The following is a 25524-nucleotide window of genomic DNA, read 5'->3' as shown; positions in this document are numbered from 1 at the left end:
CTTGATCCTAATATCAGAATTGATGAGATACTCCAGTAAAGCAGTATTAGTCCTACGAGCTAAATGAAACACACACACTATGCTTTGTAAAAATAACCAACTTTATGTTTCCATAATACTAATGCACAGCTTTACAAATAGGATGATATGAACAACCCCTTCCATTATGACATCCCTATGCAAAAAAACAAACAAACAAAAAAACACTCAAGTCTGTAGCATGAAAAAGACATCAGTCTTTCCCATACATTGCAATCAAATGGAAAATATATATGTATATATAAACACGCTCAACCCCCCAATAAAGAACGCAGGAACAGCACCAGGGCTGATCCAAAACCGTCACATTCACTTGCTGTGGTACACAAGCCACAACGTCACGTCCCTGTGAGCAAACCTCACTTCCTGCACAGTAACTGTCCGTCTTCATCGGCCTGTCATACTGTATATTACATATTCACAAATAGATGAGGCTGAGAAAACATTAAAATGATTAGTCATGTGCTTCGAAATAAGAAAGCAAACATGCCGAACAGAATAAATTGATGCATATACAGTGAATTGATACAGGAGATAGACAGCAACAGTTTCCTTTATATAAAATGTTCTGTTATGTAAAACCAAGGATTTTAGGAGAAGTGGGAGGAGCCAGAAAACTAATAACAAACATGTCTTTAATTTACATATTGGCATGGATTGGGCTGACAAACAACCAACATCTGGATTAATTTTCCTATTTGTCCTCATTTGACTGCCGCCTCTCTATACACACGCACACATTTGACAGAGGAGCTCGAGGTGCCCCGGAACGAGTGTGAAATTTTCATGAGTGTGAAACTGCACAGGATCTCATTCACACATTTCCTCCGGCAGCTCGTGAGGATTGAGGATTCCTGGGACAGACATCTGGAGCTTGTGTTTCTCCTCCTGAGCCTGACGCAGAGCCGCTTCCCTCTCCTCCAGAAACAGATCTGTGGAGTCCTCGCCTGCAAACTCCTGCAAACACAAGAGAGAGTGAGTGAGCGAGCGAGCGAGCGAGCAGGTGTGAGAGTATGTGTGAGTGAGTAGGTGTGAGTGTGTGTGTGTGTGTGTGTGTGTGTGTGTGTGTGTGTGCACGAGTGCGTGTGAGTGTGAGCGCGTGTGCGTGCATCTATGTGTGTGTGTGTGTGTGTGTGTGTGTGTGTGTGTGTGTGTGTGTGTGTGTGTGTGTGTGTGTGTGTGTGTGTGTGTGTGTGTGTGTGTGTGTGTGTGTGTGTGTGTGTGTGTGTGTGTGTGTGTGTGTGTGTGTGTGTGTACGAACACCCCCACCAGAGACTCCAACGCTGTTGTCAAGTCAAGTAATGGCTGGTAAAAGTGTGTGTTCAACAAACACTGCAGCTGTTGGGGAAAGTTTATTTCCCATGCTGCTCATATGTGTATCCACTTCTATTGTGAACTTCTAGCTGTGGCTGCGTTCCACTCCACTTTCAGACACACACTCATGAACTTCCCTAAGCACTTCCCCCTTCATGAAGTGGACAAGTTTATATGGACAGACCCTCGACCCCTAGAGGGAGTCTACTCCAATGTACTCTTCAAACAGCTCTATATCCCACAATTCAACTTGATTGTGACGTCACAGCAGATCGCAGTTAACTGAAGTGCAGGATATATTAATTGCATTGGGATTTAATCGCATAATACTTGTAGCGAACTTATGTTCACAGTCAAAGTTTATACCATTGATATTTTTTTCGTTTGTGCATGTTATTTTCCTCCAACAGCTCGTATACCAATAGGATGTAATGTGGACTCATGCACTTTCTGTAAAGCTGCTTTGAAACGATGTGTATTGTGAAAAGCACTATACAAATAAATGTGAATTGAATTGAATCAAGGGCTTAGTGCATCTCATTTAAACCTCATGCAATAGTTCCGCCAGTAGTGGCCACTCATGCAACGCAAGCAATAATGCACATCCGAGTGAACGAGGGAAGTTCGTGAGTGAAGGGCATACTAATTGGGAGTGGAACGTAGCCTTGGATCACGACTAGAGAAAAAGGAAGTAAAAACCTAGCAGGAAGGAAGTGACGTACCTTGATCTGGACCAGGAAGTCCCTGAGGTGCTCTTTAAAGGCAGCAATGTCCTGATTCAAGCTGAACAGACCCGTGACAAACACCTTCACCTGGGCGCTGAAAAACACCATGGAGATTAACACATGACACGAACACATCCTGAAGACACAGACACCATGTTGTGGGCTCTTCTTACTCTTGCAGGTGTGGGAAGGCCGTCTTCAGCAGGTTGGCCACGTACTCCTGCACGTAGCCTTGATTGTTGCCCGCGTTGCCTGCGTTCAGAGCTACGCTGATTTTACCCTCTTCCACCAGGTTGAACATGTAGGCGAGGATGGAGGCGTGCATCGTCAGACCTGCCCGTCACAAACCACACAGATCAGTCATCAAATACACACACACTCAATGATTCAATAATTAGCATTAGCATTACAGCAGTACAATATTTTTAGTGTTTCATTTAAATTAGCATAAATAAGAGGCAGTAAACCTTGCTTTAAAAGTTAAAAACTTTTCTCCTTTTTTTGCATTACGGTAATGAGAATTTGGGAGCAAAATATGTGCAATTATAATGATAATTGTAAAAATTATTGCCAAAATGAAAGGAAAAGAAAAACTTTTCCCATGATATTTTGCTTAATTTTTTCCCCTTTTAATTTTCGGTGAAAATGAGCTGATTGTGTTTTTGACAGTGTTTGCGAGATGTGTAGCCGTTTTGTGCAAAATAACAGTTCCATTAGTTACACTGTAAACATGTCACTATCTCTCTGCCTAGCAACTGACCAGCCGTATGAGAAGTATCCGTGACAACGGAGAAAATGTGCTGCAGGATGTCACAGAAGTAGGTTTGATAGAAGCTTTGAGCTGCTCCCTCCTCCTGTGCGATGTTCTGCAGCATCGTGAACAGGACCTGTAGCCCTGGAGACGCACAAACACACACAGACGCCTTTTTCATTTGTGTTGCATGTGACAAGTAAACCTAATGTCAAAAACATATTGAGCAACCACACAAATCCAGGGCACAAATCGCATTCAGAAACATTTATGAATACCACAATTTGTAAAATCAAGTGTAGCTAGAACCCTACTGCATTCACAGAGTAGTGTAGAGTTGGTATATTTGTTCAAGCACATACATGTATATATAAAAATTAGCTTAAAGCTAAATGCAACTGTAGCCCTAACTCTAGTCCTCCACCCACCTGTGTCGGCCACATTCCTCATGGTGTGTTTGAAGGCCCAGATGATGGAGTCCAGAACCAGTTTGAACTGTGCCGGAGGGATGGACAGGAATGCTGGGAAACACTGGGAGTTGACGGCTTGCAGCAGGTAGAAGAAATGCGTCCTGTGCTCGGGATACTCCTCAAAGTTCTGAGACGGACAAATAACAATCATTAAAGTAGGGCTGCATGATTTCAGGATTCTATGGGCCCCATTGACTTCCATAGTATGGTTTTTCAGTCAAGGGCTCCATCAACTGTTTGGTTACCCAGATTCAGCAGAAGAAAGCATAAGGCGTTCTAGGCTAGTTTTTAACAGCATGTGGCGTTCGTTCTAGGCTAGTTTTTAACAGCATATGGCGTTCTAGGCTAGTTTTTAACCTTTTTAAACCGGCTGTGTCGTCGTCGACACATACCAGCAAGCTGTTTTCATTTTACCATTTTGCCCTTGACAGTAGACAACATGCACTTTTCGGCAATATATGGCTTGTTACGGTAATTTCATTCTTTCCGTCAGCAAATGACAGCAGCTTTCTGGCAGGGCGGGAAGGAAGGATTTGAACAGAGCGATACGAAGCGCGGCAGGTTAGAGTGTTTTAGATTGAATAAAATAATAAAAGAAACTTTTGCAAAAATATTGCAAAAGAAGTGGTAGACAGCAGAAGAGGGGATTCATTGGGTTGATTTTTAATGAAACATGGGAGGCGGATGGCCGTTACTCTTTCACCTATGCATGCATTTGTATGTGTGTGTGCGCGTGCATGAAAAAAAAAGCGTTCTAAATATACTGTGCAACCCAATGTCACAAAAAGTCTTGTATATAAGTATTATAGTTTTCAACTTTAAAGTGTTAGTTTCTTTAGTTCGTGATTTTTCTGGGGTTTTTTCTAAATAAAAATCAGTAAATGTATTCCCGCTTTTTTTATTTTTGTCTATTTAAATTCTATTTACAATCTCACCACACACAGTAATGGTCAACAACTGTAATTTGTTGAAAGCAAATTTGTTTCTGAAAAAGATGACACCTTGCACATGAAGATAGGACACTGTTTTAATGAATGATTACTGTATAGAGGGTTGAAGTTGTCCCAGCCCTAGTATTCACACTATCAGACTTGCATTGGGTTGATGCTGAAAATCGGAGATGTTAAACAAAAAGACGTGGACTAACCTTGTTGATCATGTCGAGGGTGCACTCGAACACAGCATCGAATATCTTCGGGATCTCTCCTGTTATGTGGGCGCCAAGCTTGTTGACAATGGTTGCCATAGTGCTGAGCACCTCTGGTTCTCGAGCGGCCGGGACGTTCCTTTGATAGTCGATGAGAACCGCCTCCAGCAAAGGTGGAACGAAGTTCTCTCCAACCTAAAGAAACAACAACAATGCTTTGTACTGCTGTCAAACCCAGCGTATTATTGTGGCATGAGCTCAGACTGATCCAGGATCAGCAGAACTAACCATCTGTGGGTCGTTGGAGCGGCTGACCCATCCTGAGATGAGCTTCAGAGTCTCTCTCTTCACGGTCCGCATGCTGCGTATCAGAGGCTGCTTCGTCACCATCTCACCTGCAGAGAAACAGGAAAGAGTTAAACGTGAGCTATTACTGTTAACATGTTATTTCCCCTCTGCACTTCGGCACAAGGTATTTCTACACTATTCAATACGGCATGTTGGGCTGGAGGGTGAGCGCATGCGCAGGGTGCTGTTCTGTTGGTGTGTTTCGTAATGGTGATTATGCGAAACGTTGCTGTGCACTAAATAAAGTGTGTCAACTATATAAACGTTGCGTTTATTTCGAGCAACAATTACGTGGGTCACGTGCTCCATGCCAGGTGTGCTTGGCTCACCGTTGCTCTGGATGGCAGAAGAGATGTTCTCGCTCAGGCACTTGTAGACGTTGAGCATGTCCAGGTAAATACGGCCCAGCTGCAAGACGAAGGGGTGACCCACGGCTTTACACGCCCTCACGTTGGTCTTCAAGATGCTGCCTAGCTGACGCACCGTCTCCGGGTCCTTCAGGATGTCCACGTTCTGATTGAAGGGAGACATCATGTGCTTTGAGTTTTGAGGTGCCGTTCTGTTTCAATCTTAACATTGGAGCATAAACCCTTAAAGGCACAGTATGCAAGTTTCGTTGCTAGAGGTCTTTTTTTTTTCAAAACAATTAATGCGTAGCTTGATGATGCAGTGAATGAGTGTGGAATCATGGGAGTTGTTGTCTTCACATCCACAGTCAATGGAAAGCAATCCAACTGGGGAAGTTTTCCTGACGTTATTGTGGTATGATCAGGGCGGGGTCGAGAGCCTGGGACATTTTACATTGCTCTTTTATAATTGCCTGAAAGCCCCAGTCAGCCGCTAGTGCCACTCCTTTAATTTTTTTGTTTATTTGCGATTAAAGTTAACATCCAAGTTCCTCCTTCCATGAACTTAAACTTTGGTACAGTTAAATTTGATGACTTAAATTCACATTTTATTTAATTCTAATGAAATAGCCACAAGTGCTGAATTACTAATACTGGTCAGTTTATCTGACGAATTAAAATTGTGGGGAACGCAGCGCTGTTTTACTTGGTCACAACAATTATACTAAAATAGATTTGAGTGTGTTGAAATTTGTTATAATGTTACTCTGTGTGTGTGTGTGTGTGTGTGTGTGTGTGTTCGCTCGGGGGCTGGTATGAGACACTGCAGCATGGTAGATCGAAAATACAATAGCATATTTATAAAAGCTGAATGACTTATGAATGACTACATTTTAAAATATATTGTATGGTAGAGAAAATGCTGCATTACTGTCGCTACAAACAAAGGTCTTTCTGATTTTGCTATGTTAGCCACTTGACAAAATAGTGTTGTCTGAGGCATGGTCAATGCAGTAAAATCAAGGAAACGAGAGATTCAAACAATAAGACTAACTGTGTTGAGCTAAATAACGATGATTCGTTTTCTGTTGATAAAAGTGTCCAAACAGTTCAAATAACCAGTCTAATAAAAAGCATAATATATTAAAGCATCTTTGGTGTTTCCATGGTTTCTACTGAAAAAAACGGGAATCGAGGGTAGCGCAGATATGACATCATTGACAGGCGACGGAATGAAGCGGTCCGTTACACTGGTTAAAACAGATGATTTCTCTGTATTTAAATATTGTTGGAAACATTTGGGATAATGCAAGTACACAAGTCAACAAAATATATAACATGGTTTTAGGATATTTTAATTGTGCCTTTAAAAGTGCAAGAAAAATCTGTTCCCTTTTGGTTTGGAAAGATAAAATAAACAAACTATACACTGTAATAGTTTCTCAGTGAGGCTAGAATAGCACTGCTTCTCACCTTGGTGGCCTGCTGGATGATGCTGTCCCACACCTGGTTGGGAAGGAGCATGTATTTCTCAATGAGCCGCTCCTGGACGGTCTGGTCCGTCTGCGCACCGATCATGTAGCCCACGGCCTCGTAGAACGTGTGCACCTGCTGTGGCTGCAGGTCACAGATGATGGTGTTGATGTTGTTGAGGATCTCGTCGATGAAGGGCATCACCTCGCCCACCTGCACCTGCACAAAATGCCTCCTGCACTTCTGAGCGATCTTGATAAACGTGTCACAGGCCATGTCCTGCACGCCATCATGGGTCTCTGAAAGACAGAGAGAGACTTTCCAATTAACAAACCTTCAGATAGAAGTTGCACTTTAGCAAAAAACATGCATGACCAGACAAAAGGTCAAACACAATGCGTTCCTCACCGTGCATGAACTCAAAGAGCTTGTTGACGACGGTCTTGAGGAACTTCCAGTGGGCCCTGAGGAACCGTGGGTATTGGCCGACGATGTACATGATGTTGGAGGCGATGATGGCCTTGTTGTCTTTCCCTCTTTTCTGTTCACACAGACCCAGCAGATCCTGAGACAGAAATATATGGATTATATGGATTTTACTGAGACAAACACTAGGCATCATACAATTGCTGACTTTGTAAATGGTTCATACACCTGCACGATTCTGGATAAATTGAGAATCACACTTTTTTTCTGATCACATTTCTCCCTCGATTCTGAACACAGTTGCTGTTAATTGCAGTCTATTTAAAACGTTTAACCTGAATGAATCTTTTTTGTTTTTAAATCAGTTTGAATGAATGATTAAATGATTCACTCATAAAGACTTCACTTGTTTCATAACTGAATGATTCAGCATTTTTGAACAAATCTCTTGAATGAATGATTTAAATGACAAATACACTTTTTAGTCACTTGTCGCCACCTGGTGGTGTAACAATGCTACTTTCAAAAGGTAATTTGCTCTTTTAATCGCTTCAGTTGACAACAGTGCTTATATCTGAAATAAACTTATCCAGTACTTCTGCGATAATATGAATATTTGTAACACAGAATTAATGATATTGTGTGGTTAAAAAAGGTATAAGAGACAGGCAAATCGATGTCATTAAGGAGTAAGATCGTGTGGGTGTTGTTTGAATCAAGATTGCGTTGCCTATTGGTTGCAGATAAATATTCATACACTACCAGACCTTAACACAACAAACTCACACATTGCTCATTGCTGCTAGGAGACGCATTACAGATTAAACAAACATGGATGTGCAGGAGATGACCACAGAAGTTGTTGCTGCGACTATGTGCAGTGTCGCAAAAGAAAAAGGAGCTAAGTGCATTTGGATGGGTCTTGGGTGGGTAGACGCTGTCAGTATGTTAGAGGCGAGTGCCACAGTCAGTTTTATCTGTGCTCATGAGTCAGATATTGAGGCTAATTTGTAACGCATGTTCTGTTAATTTACTTCTGTATTGTTACTGTTTTTGTGCATTTCGTTGCAACACTGACAGATAGAGGGCAGCCTTGGTTTCAGTAGTGACCCATCATACACTATGATAAGAGTTCTAAAATTGGCTCAAAATATCAAACACGTTTTGATATCCTCTGATTGGACGGAATCACAGTCTGAAGCTAAAAAAATACATAAAATCTGTGCCCATCATACACCAAGCGATTTGCAATCTTTTCCCATGTAAACATTTCCTGATAAACTCAAACAAACACATGCTGAATAAACACCTTAATGACGGTGACGAGGAATCTCTTCTCGTCCTCCTCATGCATGGCCCCACTGATGGAGCCGATGGCCCAGCATAGCGTGTTCAGGTTCCTCCAGGACCACTCGGTACCGTTCACCTGATTATGAAGCTTCTCGGTCATGATCCGCTCCGTATCAGCATAGTCCAGATGAGTCAAGTAGACTGGACGAGAAAAAGAGATCATTATGAAGCTTTCTCCAGAAAGATAAGCCGCGTGCTGTTGACAGAAGCTGCATGTGGAATCGCATACTTCCCTACTAGGCGAAAAAAAGTATGAGACAAAACAAGTCTGAATTCACAGCACTCATTAGGACAAGAGTAGGCAAAAAGAACCCGGATGCCTTCTGAAGAGTGTGTACGATGGACACTTTACTGTCCCATGAGGCAACGGGAGAGGATTTGTGAATGGCCGTGAAGTGACACGACTGACGCTGGTAGATCACATGATGGCAAAAGAAGTACGTCCAGATTGCTTTCATTCTACACACATTCATACTATACAGAACATACTTTTTTTAGCGCTCGCAAAGTACGTACTTATTCAAAATAAGTACCTACTCAAGAGAGTATGTGATTTCATATGCAGCCCTAGACTTTTTTTTAAATGCATTATAAGCCCGTCGTGATTACCCAGAGTCTCTCTCATGTTTTTGTAGAGGTTAATGGAGTCTGTGTCCTTCATGAATTCTCTCACCACCTCGCCCTGATCGTTCTCCACCACCAGAACCTCCTCCGGTTTGGCCATGCGACTCACCATCAGCAGACGCACCTGAGACCGGTCAAGAACACAGACGGTTTTTCTCCTGCTACCAACATTTTGAGGTGGACTTGCTGTACACTGAGACTGACTGACCTTGGAGAGCACAGGCAGGTAAAGGTGTCGGCGGGGCGGCACGTCAAAGTGTTGGCTGGTTGAGAGCATTGGAGAGGTAGAGGTAGAGAAGGGACTCTCTCTGTAGAGCTCGGCGGCCAGATGGTTCCAGTACTCCAGGCAGATCTTGAAGATCTCCGTCTCCTCCACCTCAGACACCAGCAGCATGTAATGAAGAGCCTGAGCACATGGGAGTCAATGCATGAGTGTGTGTGTGTGTGTCACTATCACATCATCTCTATACCTTTCACTGTGTGTGTACCTCCATGAGTGTCTCTCTGAGGTTCAGTCTCTTCTCTATCAGTTGTCCGTGCTCTTTGAGGAAGGTGCAGAGGAACAGACTGAGGTTCTGGATGAAGTTCTGCTCATCGTCTTTCCCATTTGCATACGCCAGACGGATATTTGTGTTCAGTGGAAGCATCTGTCGAGTAGAATAATGAGGGTTTAGTTTAAAAACTAATAGTTGTAGGTTTGTTATAGTTTTTGTTTTCATTCTTTGTAACACTCAAGCAGAAACTGCACTGTTCACGAAATAATCACAAGTTTAATTAGTGAAATTCAAGGCACATAATACTGCAGACTTTTGCATAGACGCCATTGACATCAAGAGGTCATCCAGCCAGATCTAGTAACATGGTCATACGCTATCATTCAAACATTTGGCTATATTTACTTAACCAAAAATACAGTAAAAACAGTAATAGTGGAATATTAATAAAATGTAAAACAACTGTTTTGTAATGTAATTTATTCCTGTGTTGACAAAGCATCATTACTCCAGTCTTCAGTGTCACATGATCCTTCAGAAATCACTCTAATATGATGATTTGATGCTCAAGAAACATTTCTGATTATTATCAATGTTGAAAATAACACTTATTTGAAAAAACAATCCTTTGTAACATTATAAATATCTTTACTGTCACTTTTAATCAATCCTTGCTGAATAAAAGTATTAATTTCTTTAAAAAAAATAAAGATCTTCCTGACCCTGAACATTTGAAGACTAGTACATGCGTGCGAGCTGTACCTGTTTGAGCTGCATCATGGTGAGAGTGAACAGGTTGACAAACTGCTCCTCGTACTGACTGACACTGACGCCCGCGATCTCCGTCAGACACTTCAGAGTGACGTTCCGGAACATCGGAACATTCAGAAACTGTGGAACAAGTCGGAACACAAATGATCAACTTTCTGGAACACAAGACATGTGAAAGAGCATAAATGTAGGAGCACCAGCTCGGACACAAAGCCTTAAGGCAGAGAGCCCATGAGAACAGCCAGCGCTCCAGTCAATCTTCCTCTATTTCTTACGCACTGGCAAGCTGAACCAATGACAGTGCGCCTTTGTGAGAGGAGTGAGCGTATCACACAATCAAATAATTACAATTTTATTGTTTATTTATTTAGCTGCTACGTAAGAAACCCCTTGTGTCTTGTTACCTTGTACACCAGTGTGCTGATGAGTTTGGTCTCAAATATGTAGCCCAGAGGAATCCAGTTCAGGAAACGAAGGAGTGTCTCTAATGTGGCGTGGACCAGAGGGGCATTCTGGGAATTTTCCTGAAAAAACAACAACAATGATATCCAGGTTAAAAATGACAGGCTGGAGAATACCTAACTGAACTTATCAAAATAGTGAGTATTCTGCTTCGTACGTACCATGACAAACTGGCAGAGCTGGAATATTTGGGAAAATTCGTTGCACATACTGCAAGAGGTAAGAGTAAATATTACTGTAATTATTGTCCCAACTACACCTACAGCTCTACTGACACGGTCTGTAACGGTCACATGCGTACCTGTCCTTCAGGTGTTTGGCTTTGACCTGAGTCATCTGGCCGCTGGAGAAGTCAAACACCTCCTCACTGAGGAGCTTCAGGATGATCATGTTGTTCTGACACAGGCTCTCACTGGTGCGACTCGCTCCCACGATGTCACTGATGAATGTGGGCCAGTGCTTCGGCCACTCCTGCTTCAGGATCTACACACAAACAGGAACACAGTGAGCCATACACCGTCACAAAATCATGACGACAAAAACTCCTGAAATGATGCTCACCTGCACCAGGATCATGTTGAGCTTTGCTATGTAAACCCCCTCTTTCTGCAAGAGCAAAAACACGAGTCGGTATGGATGCGTTCAGTGACGGGACAAGTACAAATCAGGGTTATTACAGTTAACTAAAACTAATAAGTTTAATATGAGTTTTAAACTTGTTTCATATTTCATCAAGTTGTTTATTTCATTGAATCAATTGAAATTGACTAATTATTTGAAATTAAAAAACTGAATTGAAATAAAAAAATTAATTGAAAAAACTTAAACCTGTATTATAGGGATGCACGATATGTCGGCCAACATCGCTATCAGCTGATATATGTACATTTTTTAAATAAAATTTGGCGGATATATTAAAGCAGATAAATAATTAATTATTTCCTTCAGCTGAGACACTTCAGATGCGCAATTCAGTTTTGAATTGCTTGAAATATGATGTGCAGCGCAAGTCTGTCATATAGGCTACATAAAATCATAAGAGAACATTATAATTGTGTGCTTGGGACATGGATTTTAATAGTACAAGTTTTGTTTTTGTAACCAGCCTCTCAAAAATGATATTACATTTTGGATTTAGATTTATCGGCTAATATATCGGTTATCGGCTTTTAAATACGAAGAATTATCGTTATTGGCCAAAATGTTCATATCGGTGCATCCCTACTATATTATTTCAGTCAGTTTGTCAAAGCAACATTTCTCATTTTTGTTTAGATTAAGTTGAAGTACTACTTCAATTGAAAAACTGAACTAAAGTTTGAAAAAAAAGAAAATAAATAAAACCTTTAGTAAAATGAAAATGGAAAATTGCAAAAAAAAAAAAATTTTTTAATATTTATAAAGCCATAATAGGACATTATACTTAAATAACACTGGTGCAATTGGTAGAAGATAAAATATCTGAATATCTGATATCATTTTTGTTACCTCTACGCTGTTGGCATCAGAGGAAGTCTTGATAATCAGCCCAACGACATACTTCTTAATTCCTGTGAACAGATAGAGCTGTCAGTTTTTTGTGCAGTCCTTGCGCAAGGAGTCATTACGTTTTCATATGACAGTATAGTTATATAATGTGGAGGGGTGTAGTAGATTCTCCACAGAGCAAGGGTCCTCAACTCTGACCCTCGAAATCTATTGTCCTGCAGAGTTTAGCCCCAACCTGGATCAAACACACCAAGTCTATAACTTCCAGAACACCTTGATTAGCTTGTTCAGGCGTGTTTGATTCAGGGTGGAGTAAAACTCTGCAGGAAAGTGGATCTTGAGGGCCAGAGTTGGGATCCCCTGACAAAGAGCAGTGTCATCACACATTCCCTCACCTTCACATTGGTTTCGTGGAAGAATCTTCCAGCGTGTTTTGATCACTGTCTCCAGTATCTGAAGGGCGTAGTACTGCAATACAGATAACAAAATGATTAAACATCAGTTTGTGGCAGAAAAAAATTGACCATTTTTGACAAACACAGTCATCCACACACACACACACACACACACACACACACACACACACACACACACACACTCCCCATGTGAACTGCGAGCCCAGTACTAACAATAAATCCAAAAATGTATATTTAAAAAATCTGTATGTAAAAAAAAAAAGTTGGTGAGGGACGGATTTGAAAAGGTAGTAATATAATGAACAAAGTAACACATTACATAGAAAAAGTGGCAGGTCTATTATTTTGCATATGCACTCCAAGACTTAACGCACATATTGTTTGACATACAGTCTCAGAAAATCAGCAGCGAACAGTACTAGAAGTTCACACCATATGTAGACTTGGGTAATGTTCGCAAATGCGCACCCGAGTTCAGAAAACAGCGTTCAAATCATCCAAACAAGCTGAACTCTGACGTCAATCAAACCTGTGCGCGCACCAAAAGTGCCATCCTATGGTTGACATTCAGTAGCAGGACTCAAACATTTGCCTGGCAAAATGTAGAAAGGCATTAGCGTTGACATACTTTTGTCTTCATGTTCTGTGAGAACTCCAGTATGGTGTCCACTCTGGTCCAGGCATCTGGGTGGTCCTTCAGGTTGGTGAGAACTTCTTGTGCAAGCCTTTGCTAAAATAACGACAAGAAAGCACTTTTGATGCACTGTACGTGTCTGGCAAACACCAAACTACGACCTGACGTGTTCAAAACTTCAGAATTGTCTCGGATTTTGCAAATTAACACATACCTGAGATCCCACGTCATAGTACATGGAGTTGACGACATTGTCCAGCAGGTTGATGTCTAGCTTCTGACTGAAGTCCAGCAACTGTCGTGCTGTGTGATCCGCCAACATGGTCATGTCTGCCGGCATAGAGCTGCAGGAGACCGGGGAACAAGACGGGCCACATCTTTTAGATATCAAACGTCGAGTGACAATTCTTTGACTCCTCATCCCATTATCAAGTTGATCATTTCAGTTAATGAAAATGTTTTTTTTAATAGTTTTAGCTTAAATTGACTGAAATTTGTTAGTTAATTGAAATAAAATATTTTATTTCAGTTAGTTGTCAATGCCATGTTGCTCATTTTCGTTTGTTTAAATTGAAGTGCTACTTCAACTACTAAAACTGAACAAAGCTCGAAAAAAATAACTAATAAAAATGTCAAAAACACACTAGAATTTTAACTAAAATTAACAAAAACTAAAATAGTTTGTTAAATGATATACTGGTAGAAAATGAGTACTAATATTAGTACTAGCTGATTTCTGATATTAAAAGTTACACTAAACCAGTGGCTCACACCACGTGTGTCCACAAAACATGCATTTACACTGAAATACAACCTATAATGACACCGAGTGCAGTTTTGCTGAGATCACTGATATTAGTTCTGCACGCAAAAAAAGTGCTAACATGGCAGATCAACATATTAACTGTGTGTACAGCTGTAACAAATGGAAAAAAAAAACAATTTTAATTAAAATATCTTAATATAGACTCATTAAACTTTTTAGAAAGCAGCCCACATGGATTCAAGCTGAGCTTCTGCAGCTATGGGCAGCGAGAAGGAACAAAACGCGTTTTTGTTTCTGTTTCACATCAGCAATGTCAGCAAACTAGCACTTCATTCAACTCGCTTATCTCAGTTGTTAATATTTATAACACATAACCATCTCACCGAACACCTTTAACTTACCTGTTTTAATCAAAACTCCTCTTTTCGCTGAAAACAAAACAAAACAACGCTAACGTGGTTCAGGAACCTGGAACTGGGTTTAGTGTCGTGGAAATATCGCGTCGCGTCAAAACAAGATCAGGTAAAAAAAAAAAAAAAAAAAAAAGTATGTTTGATCTATCTCATTTTAAACGATAGCGTGAGTACAAATATTCAAAAGGCAATCTGAGTATAAAGCAAGTTCACTTTAAATGCTAACTAGCTGGTTACCTCAATGTATAGCCATACACACTACAGTGCAGAGAAAACGATACATGAAACACCCCCCGAAACACACAATTTCGGTGTTATTTTTAATTATTGTCTTCAGTAATTGAGTCCGGGTCCTCTTTCAGTCAGCAGCTCGTGTTAGTTCATCTGTCTCTCTGTATGACGGTTTACAGCTCGCTTTAACAACTCAGTCCGTTTTATAACAACAGCATCAAAGCAATCGTTAGTTTATTATTTTGTCTATTGCAGAAAAAACGTTGTTTTATATCAAATATCTGCGAGAGACTGTGACCCAGCTCCTCTCCAGTCTCATGCATCACACGCAAGACCGGTTGAAACCGGTTCAGACTGGCATATTCCATCTCGGTTTAGTTTTCAGCCCGTAGCGCCGCGTAAAATTCGGACTGTGGACACGCCCTGCGCTGCAGCTGATTGGCTGGAGAGAGAGCAGGGCGGACACCTTGCTCGCATGTGATTGGCTAGAGTTGCTGTCCTTCAGGATTGACCCCTCCCAGCGCGCATTTTGCCCTTGGTCTCATGTATGAGGCGGGTTTTGCATCACAGCGTGAGCGTGAGGTGGGCTGGACCGCGTGGAGCATGGAAAATTACTGAGATGTTGCCCGTGATCTACAAACGGTAACTGACCATGCTGTGCGGTTTTAGGCTGTGGCTCATGTTTGAAATGCTCTATATGCTCGTATTTATAGTTAAAAAGTAAAAAAACAAACACATAAATATTAAAATTGTAATAATAAAGTTTATTTTCACATATTAAGTTTCATTTTCGCCCATTAATAATCACACACATACAGACACAGTCATTTAATTTGTAACATATTCAATAATTTAGTGTTTTGGGCCCTTTGTTAAATATATCTGACTAGGGGATAGACATATGTCCACATGTATGCAACATTCATTACTGCTTATTGAATAAATGTCATGTAAACATGTCCAGGTCACACTCTTCCCAGTATAAACAATAAGAAATTATACATTTATCAAATTAAGCTCATCATTAAGATTTGTTGCATTGCATGATTATTTTCAAGATAATTCAGCAAATTCCCATTACTATAATGCATATATTATATTTTTGAGGGTTTTTCTTTTGTTTTTCGCTAAATCTCTTTGTTGTCAATGGTGATTCTCAGTGGGCCTACTAATGTTTTTTATTTTTTTAATGTTTTTTTATTTAATGTAGGCTACTTTAAGACTCCCATGATGTATGAATACCTAATTAAAAAAATAAAATAAAAAATAAATAAATATATAAAATATTAAAAAAAATATATATATATAATAGTTGAATTTATACATTTTTATTTTACATATTTTTATTATTATTTTAAGGTGAAATGTGACCTGGACATGTTCTTAACAAGGTTTTTAAGATTCAATCTATTATACATGTATCCAACAACAATTTACTATGGAGGTTTGCTCAGTTCAAAAACACATCAAATACCCAGAAGCAAATGACATATCTTAGGAAAATACCAGTCTTCTCCACTAGGGTAATTTCTGTTTCTCATCACTTCTCTGATCTTTTCATTTTTCTTAGTGAATTAACTAATTAACACTACCTGTTCTGCTCCTGTTGCTATGCTGACTGCTATTACTTTCACTACCCCTTCTGCTCTGGCTGTGCTTACTGATGATGTCATCGTCCTCATGACGTTCATCCTGTTCATCATCATCCTCAAAATCCAACTCGTCATCATGTGAGTGTCCTTCATCATTGCCCTTTTCCTCATCACTGTCATGATACACATTGAGTTTCTCATCCCCATCTCTGTCCATGTGTCCTGCCTCCATGTCATCATGGTCATACTCCTCATAATCATCTGGATAATCATCGAGAAGAGAATCCCGCGAGTTTGGAAGGTCCTCATGATCTTCGTGTCTGCTTTTACTATGGAAAAATGAATGAAAACAATTCAGAGACTCTGAGAAAGATAATAATTCCTTTAAATATGCTCTTAAAATGCATTACAGAATAGGCTTTATGTCGAACATCAATGAACAAACAGGAAAACAGGTCTCATTGCATCCGCTTGAGGGAGAAAGTGTTAACGGCAGTACGAACTGATGGTGATATCTATGGACATTTAAGATAATCAGATATCAGTCTGCATATGTGATGGACATCGATTATGCTCATCTTTGCTCGCTCCTTATATCTTGAGTAAAACAGCTCTATATTATAACAAAGCACATATAACATAACAAAGACTGGAAGTGGTGCAAACTGTTTTACAGAATACGGAAGTTCATTGCACATTCCTGTATGTGTCACACCTCATACCTGTGTGTGAGTGATATCTCACCTGTCATACCTGTATGTGGGAGGAGCCTGGCTGCCAGAGTGGGCGGGGCTTGGAGTCTGTCTGTGTGTGGAGGCTTTAGGAGCTTTACTGCTGATGAAGGACTCACTCAGACCACATCCATGCAATGTGGCAGAATAGAGCTTTTCTGCTGCTCTCTTAGCATTCATCTGAGAGAGAGAGAGCTTTACATTATCATTTTCATCAACATAATTTGTAGATATCTTTGAGATGCTTGTCCTCTCACTTAATATTCAACAGTATTATTGATCTGACTGTACTGAACTGAGCTGGACGATGGCATAATTTTTTGCAGAACTGCTTTATAGATGAAATGAACTAATTTAATGTTTGATGATCTTTACAACGGAACTGAATCAACAGTGAACTGACTTCAGCCAAAATGCATATTTTACCAGTTTATCACTGTAAAGCTGCTTTGAAACCATCTGTATTGTATAAAGCGCTATATAAATAAAGGTGACTTGACTTAAAGAGCTGCACAAAACATTTCCAAAAAATGTGTAAGTAAAAAAAAAAAATGTAATTTTTTTTTTCTTTTGTTTTTTAAATAATCAAATAGAAAAAATCTGCACAAAAAAATCCAAAAAGGAAACTTTTTCTTAGTATCTCTCACCTGTGCAACCTGCTCCAGTAGCAGAGGTCTTCCCTTCACTCTTTCCTGCATTCCTCTCATCTCTTGCTGGAACTCTCTCTGTCTCTGGAGATCTTGTTTCCTGGTCCCATGAGCACATATACAGTATATAAGCATTGATATGAATAAATGTAAATTTCAAGTCCTGAAAAGTGAAGCCAAAGCCCCATGGTGGCTGGCTGCGGTATAGGTCTTAAACCCCACCCTCTCCATGTAATTCAATGGGAGACCAACTAAAAAAATCCAATTACATTTCAAATATTTTTTTTCCAAAGATTCAAAAGTATTTTTTTTATGAATATACTTCATAAAAAATAAAGTGGTTTCTGTCAATTTAGGTAGTTTTCATCCTGTGGACGAATGTTCAAGTGGTCAAGTATGGGTATATAAATGCATAATTCTGAGCAAAATCTGTTTTGAAATCGGTTGCACTTTATTTTACAGTACATGCACTTACCTAAGAAAGTACTTGGTAATATAAGGTAGCTACATGGGTTAAGGTTAGGGGTAGGTTAATACAGTGGGGAGAACAAGTATTTGATACACTGCCGATTTTGCAGGTTTTCCCACTTACAAAGCATGTAGAAGTATGTAATTTTTATCATAGGTACTCTTCAACTGTGAGAGACGGAATCTAAAACAAAAATCCAGAAAATAACATTGTATGATTTTCAAGTAATTAATTTGCATTTTATTGCATGACATAAGTATTTGACACATCAGAAAAGCAGAACTTAATATCTGGTACAGAAACCTTTGTTTGCAATTACAGAGATCATACGTTTCCTTTAGTTCTTGACCAGGTTTGCACACACTGCAGCAGGGATTTTGGCCCACTCCTCCATACAGACCTTCTCCAGATCCTTCAGGTTTCGGGGCTGTCGCTGGGCAATACGGATTTTCAGCTCCCTCCAAAGATTTTCTATTGGGTTCAGGTCTGGAGACTGGCTAGGCCACTCCAGGACCTTGAGAATGCTTCTTACGGAGCCACTCCTTCGTTGCCCTGGCTGTGTGTTTCGGGTCGTTGTCATGCTGGAAGACCCAGCCACGACCCATCTTCAATGCTCTTAGTGAGGGAAGGAGGTTGTTGGCCAAGATCTCACGATACATGGCCCCATCCATCCTCCCCTCAATACGGTGCAGTCGTCCTGTCTCCTTTGCAGAAAAGCATCCCCAAAGAATGATGTTTCCACCTCCATGCTTCACGGTTGGGATGGTGTTCTTGGGGTTGTACTCATCCTTCTTCCTCCAAACACGGCGAGTGGAGTTTAGACCCAAAAAGCTCTATTTCTGTCTCATCAGACCACATGACCTTCTCCCATTCCTCCTCTGGATCATCCAGATGGTCATTGGCAAACTTCAGACAGGCCTGGACATGCGCTGGCTTGAGCAGGGGGACCTTGCGTGCGCTGCAGGATTTTAATCCATGACGGCGTAGTGTGTTACTAATGGTTTTCTTAGCTCTCTTCAGGTCATTGACCAGGTCCTGCCGTGTAGTTCTGGGCTGATCTCTCACCTTCCTCATGATCATTGATGCCCCATGAGGTGAGATCTTGCATGGAGCCCCAGTCCGAGGGAGATTGACGTCATCTTGAACTTCTTCCATTTTCTAATAATTGCGCCAACAGTTGTTGCCTTCTCACCAAGCTGCTTGCCTATTGTCCTGTAGCCCATCCCAGCCTTGTGCAGGTCTACAATTTTATCCCTGATGTCCTTACACAGCTCTCTGGTCTTGGCCATTGTGGAGAGGTTGGAGTCTGTTTGATTGAGTGTGTGGACAGGTGTCTTTTATACAGGTAACGAGTTTAAAGAGGTGCAGTTAATACAGGTAATGAGTGGAGAACAGGAGGGCTTCTTAAAGAAAAACTAACAGGTCTGTGAGAGCCGGAATTCTTACTGGTTGGTAGGTGATCAAATACTTATGTCATGCAATAAAATGCAAATTAATTATTTAAAAATCATACAATGTGATTTTCTGGATTTTTGTTTTAGATTCCGTCACTCACAGTTGAAGAGTACCTATGATAAAAATTACAGACTTCTACATGCTTTGTAAGTAGGAAAACCTGCAAAATCGGCAGTGTATCAAATACTTGTTCTCCCCACTGTAGGTTATTATACCCAGTACTATACCCAGTTATTGCAATTATTATAATAATTAAAGTACATAGTATGTACATGGGGAACAGGACTGTAAAATAAAGTGCTACCATTTAAATGAATCATTTGATACAATGCACTTATTGTGTACAGACATAAATACCTGAATTTACCTGAACTCTTTTAGTTTGGACGGACAGGTCTGAGCCAGGGCCACATGCGGGTCGTTTGCCTGGGCTCGCTTTGTGATCACTTTTTGCAGTCTCTTCTCTCTTTGTTTTTGCTTCTCCTTCCATTTCTCCTCTTCGTCTTCGGTCTGCTTTCTTTGCTCGAGAACTTTTCTACTCGTAGGAGTAAAGAGCTGTCAGAACTGAACTTTTGAAGGAGGGACTCCACTCATGGGATGACAGCGCTATGGGAAGGGACAGGGTTTGGGCTAAATGCTGCCTTCAAGTCACGTCACAGTGACTGTATTTCTTAACATGCACACACCTCTGTGCCACCATTATGTAATACTTTATAGTGGGAAACTCTTTGAGTGCCAAATTAAGTGCCAAACAAGTTGGAGGTCATAATGGACATAATTGGATATTGTAAATAGTCAATTTACTGATTTGTTCTGTACTATTGATGAAGAATTGCACTAAAGCTTGCTAGAAAGTACTACTTATTTACCTGGATTATGAATTGATGAGCTTGCATGACAAAACTACACGTTCTCTCATTCCCTCTGCATTTCCATCATATCATTTGTGCTTCATTTTGGCTAAATTCAGAAAAGCATTTTACTCTTATTATTATTTTATTTTTTTGCCATATGGCAGCAATAGAGTCTGACAGTGGCCGTCCCCTTTTTCAGCAGCCTTGGTTCCAGAAGTATTTCTCCAATAGGGATTTTAAAAAAGTCTGTGATTTCTACACTTTGGACCAAAATCAATTCTGTTGAACCTCCTAGGAGGACTTGAAAGCAGCGAAAGGATTCAGGGGCATCTACATCTCAGTAAAGTCTTTTACTGTTCATGGGGTTATTAACGGGACACACACTGGCAGGGAAAGTCAAATTCCAGCTTTGGAATTCCCAAAAGCCGGAAACACAGGATTTCACCTGGAAAGCTCTAGCAGGATTCGGGTGTAAAGCAGGGTTGGGCATCACGGTTACCTCACAGCTTCTTGCCGTTTCTTGGCTGTATCCGTGATCTTAGCGGTCAAGCACTCCTGGCTTCCGGACAGCGAGGAGCAACGGGATGAGGAAGGCGAGAGGACGCGTGGGCTCACAAACGGCCAGCGTGATAGTTTCGGACTCTGTATCTCTGCCTCGATTTCAGCCATGATGCGTTCTTTGTGCGAGGCAATGTCAGCTGTGCGCAGCTGGAAGGGTTCGCATGCCGTCACGGGCCGCACTTCTCTGCTCTTCTTCAGCTGCTTACGAAACCTCCTGTAGCTGGCGTCAAAGTCTGGAACTTCAGTGTTGATTTTGGGTCGGTGGGCCGGTTCGTTGTCCTGGACGGCCTTCGGTGTCTGTTTCTCACTGAGATGCCGTGCTAGCATGCTAGGAGGTATGGATGCGTTGTGAAGCAGTTCTCTCGCCCGCATCTGCATCTTTATCGCCCTGTAGAGCTCCTCCTCTTTCTGCTGCTCACCCGACGCTGCTTCCCTGACCGCCCGCGGGACGGGTTTAGCCTTAAACGGGCACTTTTTCCTCTCCTCTTCGTCTTTGATGTGCTTGAGCGTTTGCTCGCGGAGCTTGGCCTCCTTCCGCTCTTTCTTCAGGCGCTCGCGCTCCAGGAAGCTGAAGGGTCTCTGCGAGGCGTGTAGACGTTTCTGCTCCATGTCCCGATGGAGCCGCCGGCGCTCCTCGTCGCGCTCCTGCTGTTCCTCGTAGAGCGCGAGACGCACGTGCGCGGGCATCGGACTGGCACGAAACTTTCTCTGGCACTCGGTAAGCTCGTCTAACTGGCGCCGGAGATCCTCGTTCTCTCGTTCGATCTCAGAACGGGATTTCACGCCCTTCTTGCGCAGTTCAAGCTCACGAAGGGTCATCTGGAAAGGCTTGGGAACCGTGACTCTCGGATGCGAATAATCGTCTGCGTTTTGCTTGCGTTTATTTAGCCGTTGACCCCTAATCGTTCTTTTGGGTTTGCAGTCAGTCTGGCAGTCAGCGGGCAAGCTCCGCAGGGATGATGAAAACGGCTGCCGTTGAGGCGGAGAAAGATTTTTGACACTGAAGTCATGCCACATGTTCTTAATGTGCTCTTTGGGCGAGACAAGAAGGCCTTTCTCTGTGTTGCCGTCTCTTTGGCCGTTTTCATCAATGCACTCTTCATCAGAAAGGTCAGAGGAGTCTGGAGTCCTCCGCAGCTCTAGAGCAGACTGGGTTTTTTTCAGACCACCGGTTCTATCTGGGGAACTGTATAAAAATAAATCGGAATAATTTTCTCATTTTCATTCTGTTAATAAGCTGAAGGAATGTTCTGCGTTATACACTACTGTTCAAAAGTTTGGGGTCACGACAAATGTGTTTATGAAAAGATGTATAAACTCACAGATTGATCCGATCAGTGTTGTCCGCATCGCTCACCCCTTTGAGGTCCAGTTTCTTGCGATACATGTGTTCGAGTTCAGCCATGGTTCGGAGATGAGCCGTCTTCAGCTGCTCTAGTTTACGGTAGTACTCCTGGTTTGAGAAGTAGAACTCCCTGAGGTCGATGTGATCGCCCGTTACACGGTAGTCTTTGATCAGCAGAGCATTGCTGTCTTTAGCTGGAGCATCATCAGCCAACAGCTCAGATCCAGAGTCATACTCCATCTATTAAAATGCACACAGTGACAGGCTGATTTGCTTACATACTTCTTCTCACTGAAGTCCATATAGCAGGTTAAGAATAAATGTAAATACATACCTATTGCATTGATATTTGGGGCAAAAAATACTTTTTGGTAGGCCTACTATATGCCTTGCTCTTACATAGAGTTAATGCAAGTATATCTTGACAATTCTTAGAACAATTCTTTAAGATTTTGATCCTTTGACTGACAAACAAAAGTGTATGCTTTGAAATCAAGGAGTGTAGGTTGAGATTCAAGTGTTTTCATACGTCAGACTCTTTTTCATGAAATTCTTGTCTGGAAAACAGTTGAGTCGGTATAATTGTGTGTGTGTGCAGTCGGTATAATTGTGTGTGTGTGTGTGTGTGTGTGTAAGCTGTTAATCTGCAGGTCTGTCGTCTTTAGGGCCAGATGGCAGATTGTTCTTCATTCATGCATTATATTGTCTCGCGGTTCTTCACCATATTTGAGAAGAAACCTACAGCATATTACACATGTGTAGCTAAATTAGGACATGTATGTTGGCTTTATTGCAAAAAATAAAATAAAAAAATAAAACGTTTACTTGTGAATATTTGTTCCCCTTAAGTGTTTATTTATTTAGTATACTTATACAAGAAAAATCAATCATAACAACCACATCAGGTCAATTGATTTTTCTACTTATGTCCTTACTTACAGAATTAGCATAACATGCTTATTGAACCTCGATACAACTAAAGAAGGTTAATCTTTCTTCTTCATCATTAGTGAGATGTTTAACCACACCCTAGTCTGTTACACAACTGTTACTTTCAACATTGTGTAAATAAATCATGTTTAAGCCCAAACGATGGATATTGCCAGGAAGACATTGACTGAAAACCTCTGAATTAGCGTGTTTCGCTTTGTGAAATATCTCTAATGTATGTTGTTATGCAATATTGGCCCTAAAACAAAACCCAAAATATAATTAAGGACTTTCTTTCATACTTTAGTCAATAATAAATGCAGTTCAGTATGTTTTTTAGTCACCTCTTTCTCATAGTGCCTGTTGTCCAGTGCTCGCTCCCTCTCATACTGGGCTAACGGGACTTTAGTGTGCGGGTCCACCGGCGTCTTCAGACAGGACGTCACCAGGACATTCGTTCGGTGGGACTTCTCCATTTCTGCCTCTCTTCCCAGACTGGTAGATTTAATAACAATGTAATTTAACAAGTAAAGACTGACTGCTTCTCTGACTGTAACAGGTGCGCGTCTCCTTGACGACCGCGTAGCGTCGGGAAGCCGCATTGACCTCGCTGAGCCGCGGGAGCGCGCATCTAGAAAAGCAGTTTATTTCTGAGGCTTCAAAACAGAGCGATATGTTTGAGTTATACGTCTATTTACATGTATCTAAAAGGCAGATGGTCTTTTCCATTACTAGTGTACACATTAATTTCCAGTTCCTTTTTAAGCAATATAAGCAAAATAAAAATAAAAACACTTTTTTTTAATATTATTATTATTATTTAATTTTTTTGGCCTGTTCCAGGTCAAAGGTCCTAGGTCCTGACACTGGTGACTGTTTTAATCCTTAAATGCATGAATGTTTCACCAATCATTTTTACATATTAATTTTTACTTTATCGACCTGGATCTATATCTAACATGGATGGATCTATACCTGTCGCGATAATATAAAACTCTCCTGATATTAGAGTAACCTTCTATTTGACATCTGACAGGAAACGTCCTATAGACGTATTGCAGATGAGCAAACACTCTTAAAAACATGTCTTCCAGATGTAAACACGCACATCATATTAGACGTCTCCGTGATGTACGTGTGCTATCTGGGTGTCCTCGTCAGAGCTCATTTCCTCAATACATTCAGCATCTGGCTAATATTCACCATCTCAAACATATTCTCATTTCAACATATCCAAAATCAATATTTTGATCGCTGACAGCTTCTTCACCAGATCCATCAAGTGACAGGGACTCTAATATTTGATTGCGTTCAGTAGCCTACTTGCTCTGCAGTAAATAGCTGAGCCATTTCAAGTTTTGCTGATGATTCTTCCTATTCTTTTGTTTTCTGCCTGCAGTGATTATGAGTGAAACTGAAATGTCACTTCATCATTGTGTATCAGACATCGCCACCTTGAGGAATAAAGGTGAATTGCACTTATTCAGTCATCAAAGATTCAATTATTGTTGTGCAGAAAATATATATTTACACTTTTACACACCTCAGGTTGTTAGTGACCCTATACAATTTGTAAAAAAAATAATAATAATGGGAAAACATGCATTCTTTTTTTTTTTTTCTTGTTATAGGTTTATGTCTTACTTTAAAAAAATGAATGAGGAGGAGGGTAGTGAGGTGGGTCACTAAAGACCCGAGGTATGCGTTTAAGTTTTAAGCAAAATTATAATATATGTCAAATGTTGACAATGTTGGTTGTAAAAACAATACCAATTTGTTTAATACTGTAACCAAAAGCGTAATTAGCTATGCCCAAAAATGTTAGCATGCAATTTTATGGCATGATTTCATCCCATTAATAGAATGGAACATTCCATAAAATTGACACCAAGGAAATTACACCATTTACAGATTTGCAGAATAATATTGATTTTTTAATCAATTTTAACACAATTTGGATCATTGCAGGTGCATTCGACAACACTGACACCATAAGTTGTTGGTCTTCTTTTTAGTTGATGGAAAATACAAGTTTATCACTCAATTTAATTTAAGTGACCCAGTGTCCCATTCTGGTGTATTTTTTTGTGTGCTATAATACTGGGTTTTAAGTCCGAAGGTTGTTGATTAGAAATAAGGATGGTCAGCCGTTGATCTCAGACTTTCTCAGGGCTCACAGCAGAGCCCTGTCTCTGATCACATAAGCAGATTAGCTAATAAGATTAAACTTCCTGACATGCAGTAATGCACT

The 25524-nt window shown here is 40.7% G+C and overlaps 2 protein-coding genes across 4 annotated transcripts; both read right to left on the bottom strand.

Moving 5' to 3' along the window:
- Positions 1-83: 83 nt before the first annotated feature.
- Positions 84-15045, bottom strand: xpo1a (exportin 1 a). Of its 2 annotated transcripts, XM_084104440.1 has the most exons (24): positions 14447-15045; positions 13494-13623; positions 13274-13375; positions 12625-12697; positions 12230-12291; positions 11303-11347; positions 11043-11224; positions 10903-10951; positions 10684-10803; positions 10271-10399; positions 9503-9661; positions 9223-9420; positions 9000-9138; positions 8350-8531; positions 7023-7179; positions 6615-6913; positions 5124-5307; positions 4735-4841; positions 4447-4641; positions 3258-3426; positions 2839-2973; positions 2252-2411; positions 2076-2172; positions 84-996 (listed from the first exon to the last, which is right to left on the bottom strand). In XM_084104440.1, the coding sequence occupies exons 2-24, from the start codon at positions 13617-13619 to the stop codon at positions 850-852; spliced, it is 3216 nt and encodes a 1071-aa protein (XP_083960566.1). In that variant the 5' UTR covers positions 13620-13623; positions 14447-15045; the 3' UTR covers positions 84-849. The 2 variants fall into 2 exon arrangements, with proteins under 2 accessions (XP_083960566.1, XP_083960565.1); XM_084104439.1 differs by having other exon boundaries at positions 9000-9420; positions 14447-14586.
- Positions 15046-16133: 1088 nt separating this feature from the next.
- Positions 16134-23876, bottom strand: fam161a (FAM161 centrosomal protein A). Of its 2 annotated transcripts, none has more exons than XM_084104464.1 (7): positions 23618-23876; positions 22321-22583; positions 20937-22184; positions 19951-20118; positions 17660-17759; positions 17026-17192; positions 16134-16610 (listed from the first exon to the last, which is right to left on the bottom strand). In XM_084104464.1, exons 1-7 carry the CDS (start codon positions 23873-23875, stop codon positions 16268-16270), a joined length of 2547 nt encoding a protein of 848 aa, XP_083960590.1. In that variant the 5' UTR covers position 23876; the 3' UTR covers positions 16134-16267. The 2 variants fall into 2 exon arrangements, with proteins under 2 accessions (XP_083960590.1, XP_083960591.1); XM_084104465.1 differs by having other exon boundaries at positions 17035-17192.
- Between the last annotated feature and the right edge of the window lie 1648 nt (positions 23877-25524).

Source organism: Abramis brama, assembly GCF_963993115.1.
Source record: "Abramis brama genome assembly, chromosome: 2".
Lineage (NCBI taxonomy): Eukaryota > Metazoa > Chordata > Actinopteri > Cypriniformes > Leuciscidae > Abramis > Abramis brama.
Note: the sequence above shows the minus strand (reverse complement) of the source record. Positions and strands in the feature narration are given on the sequence as shown.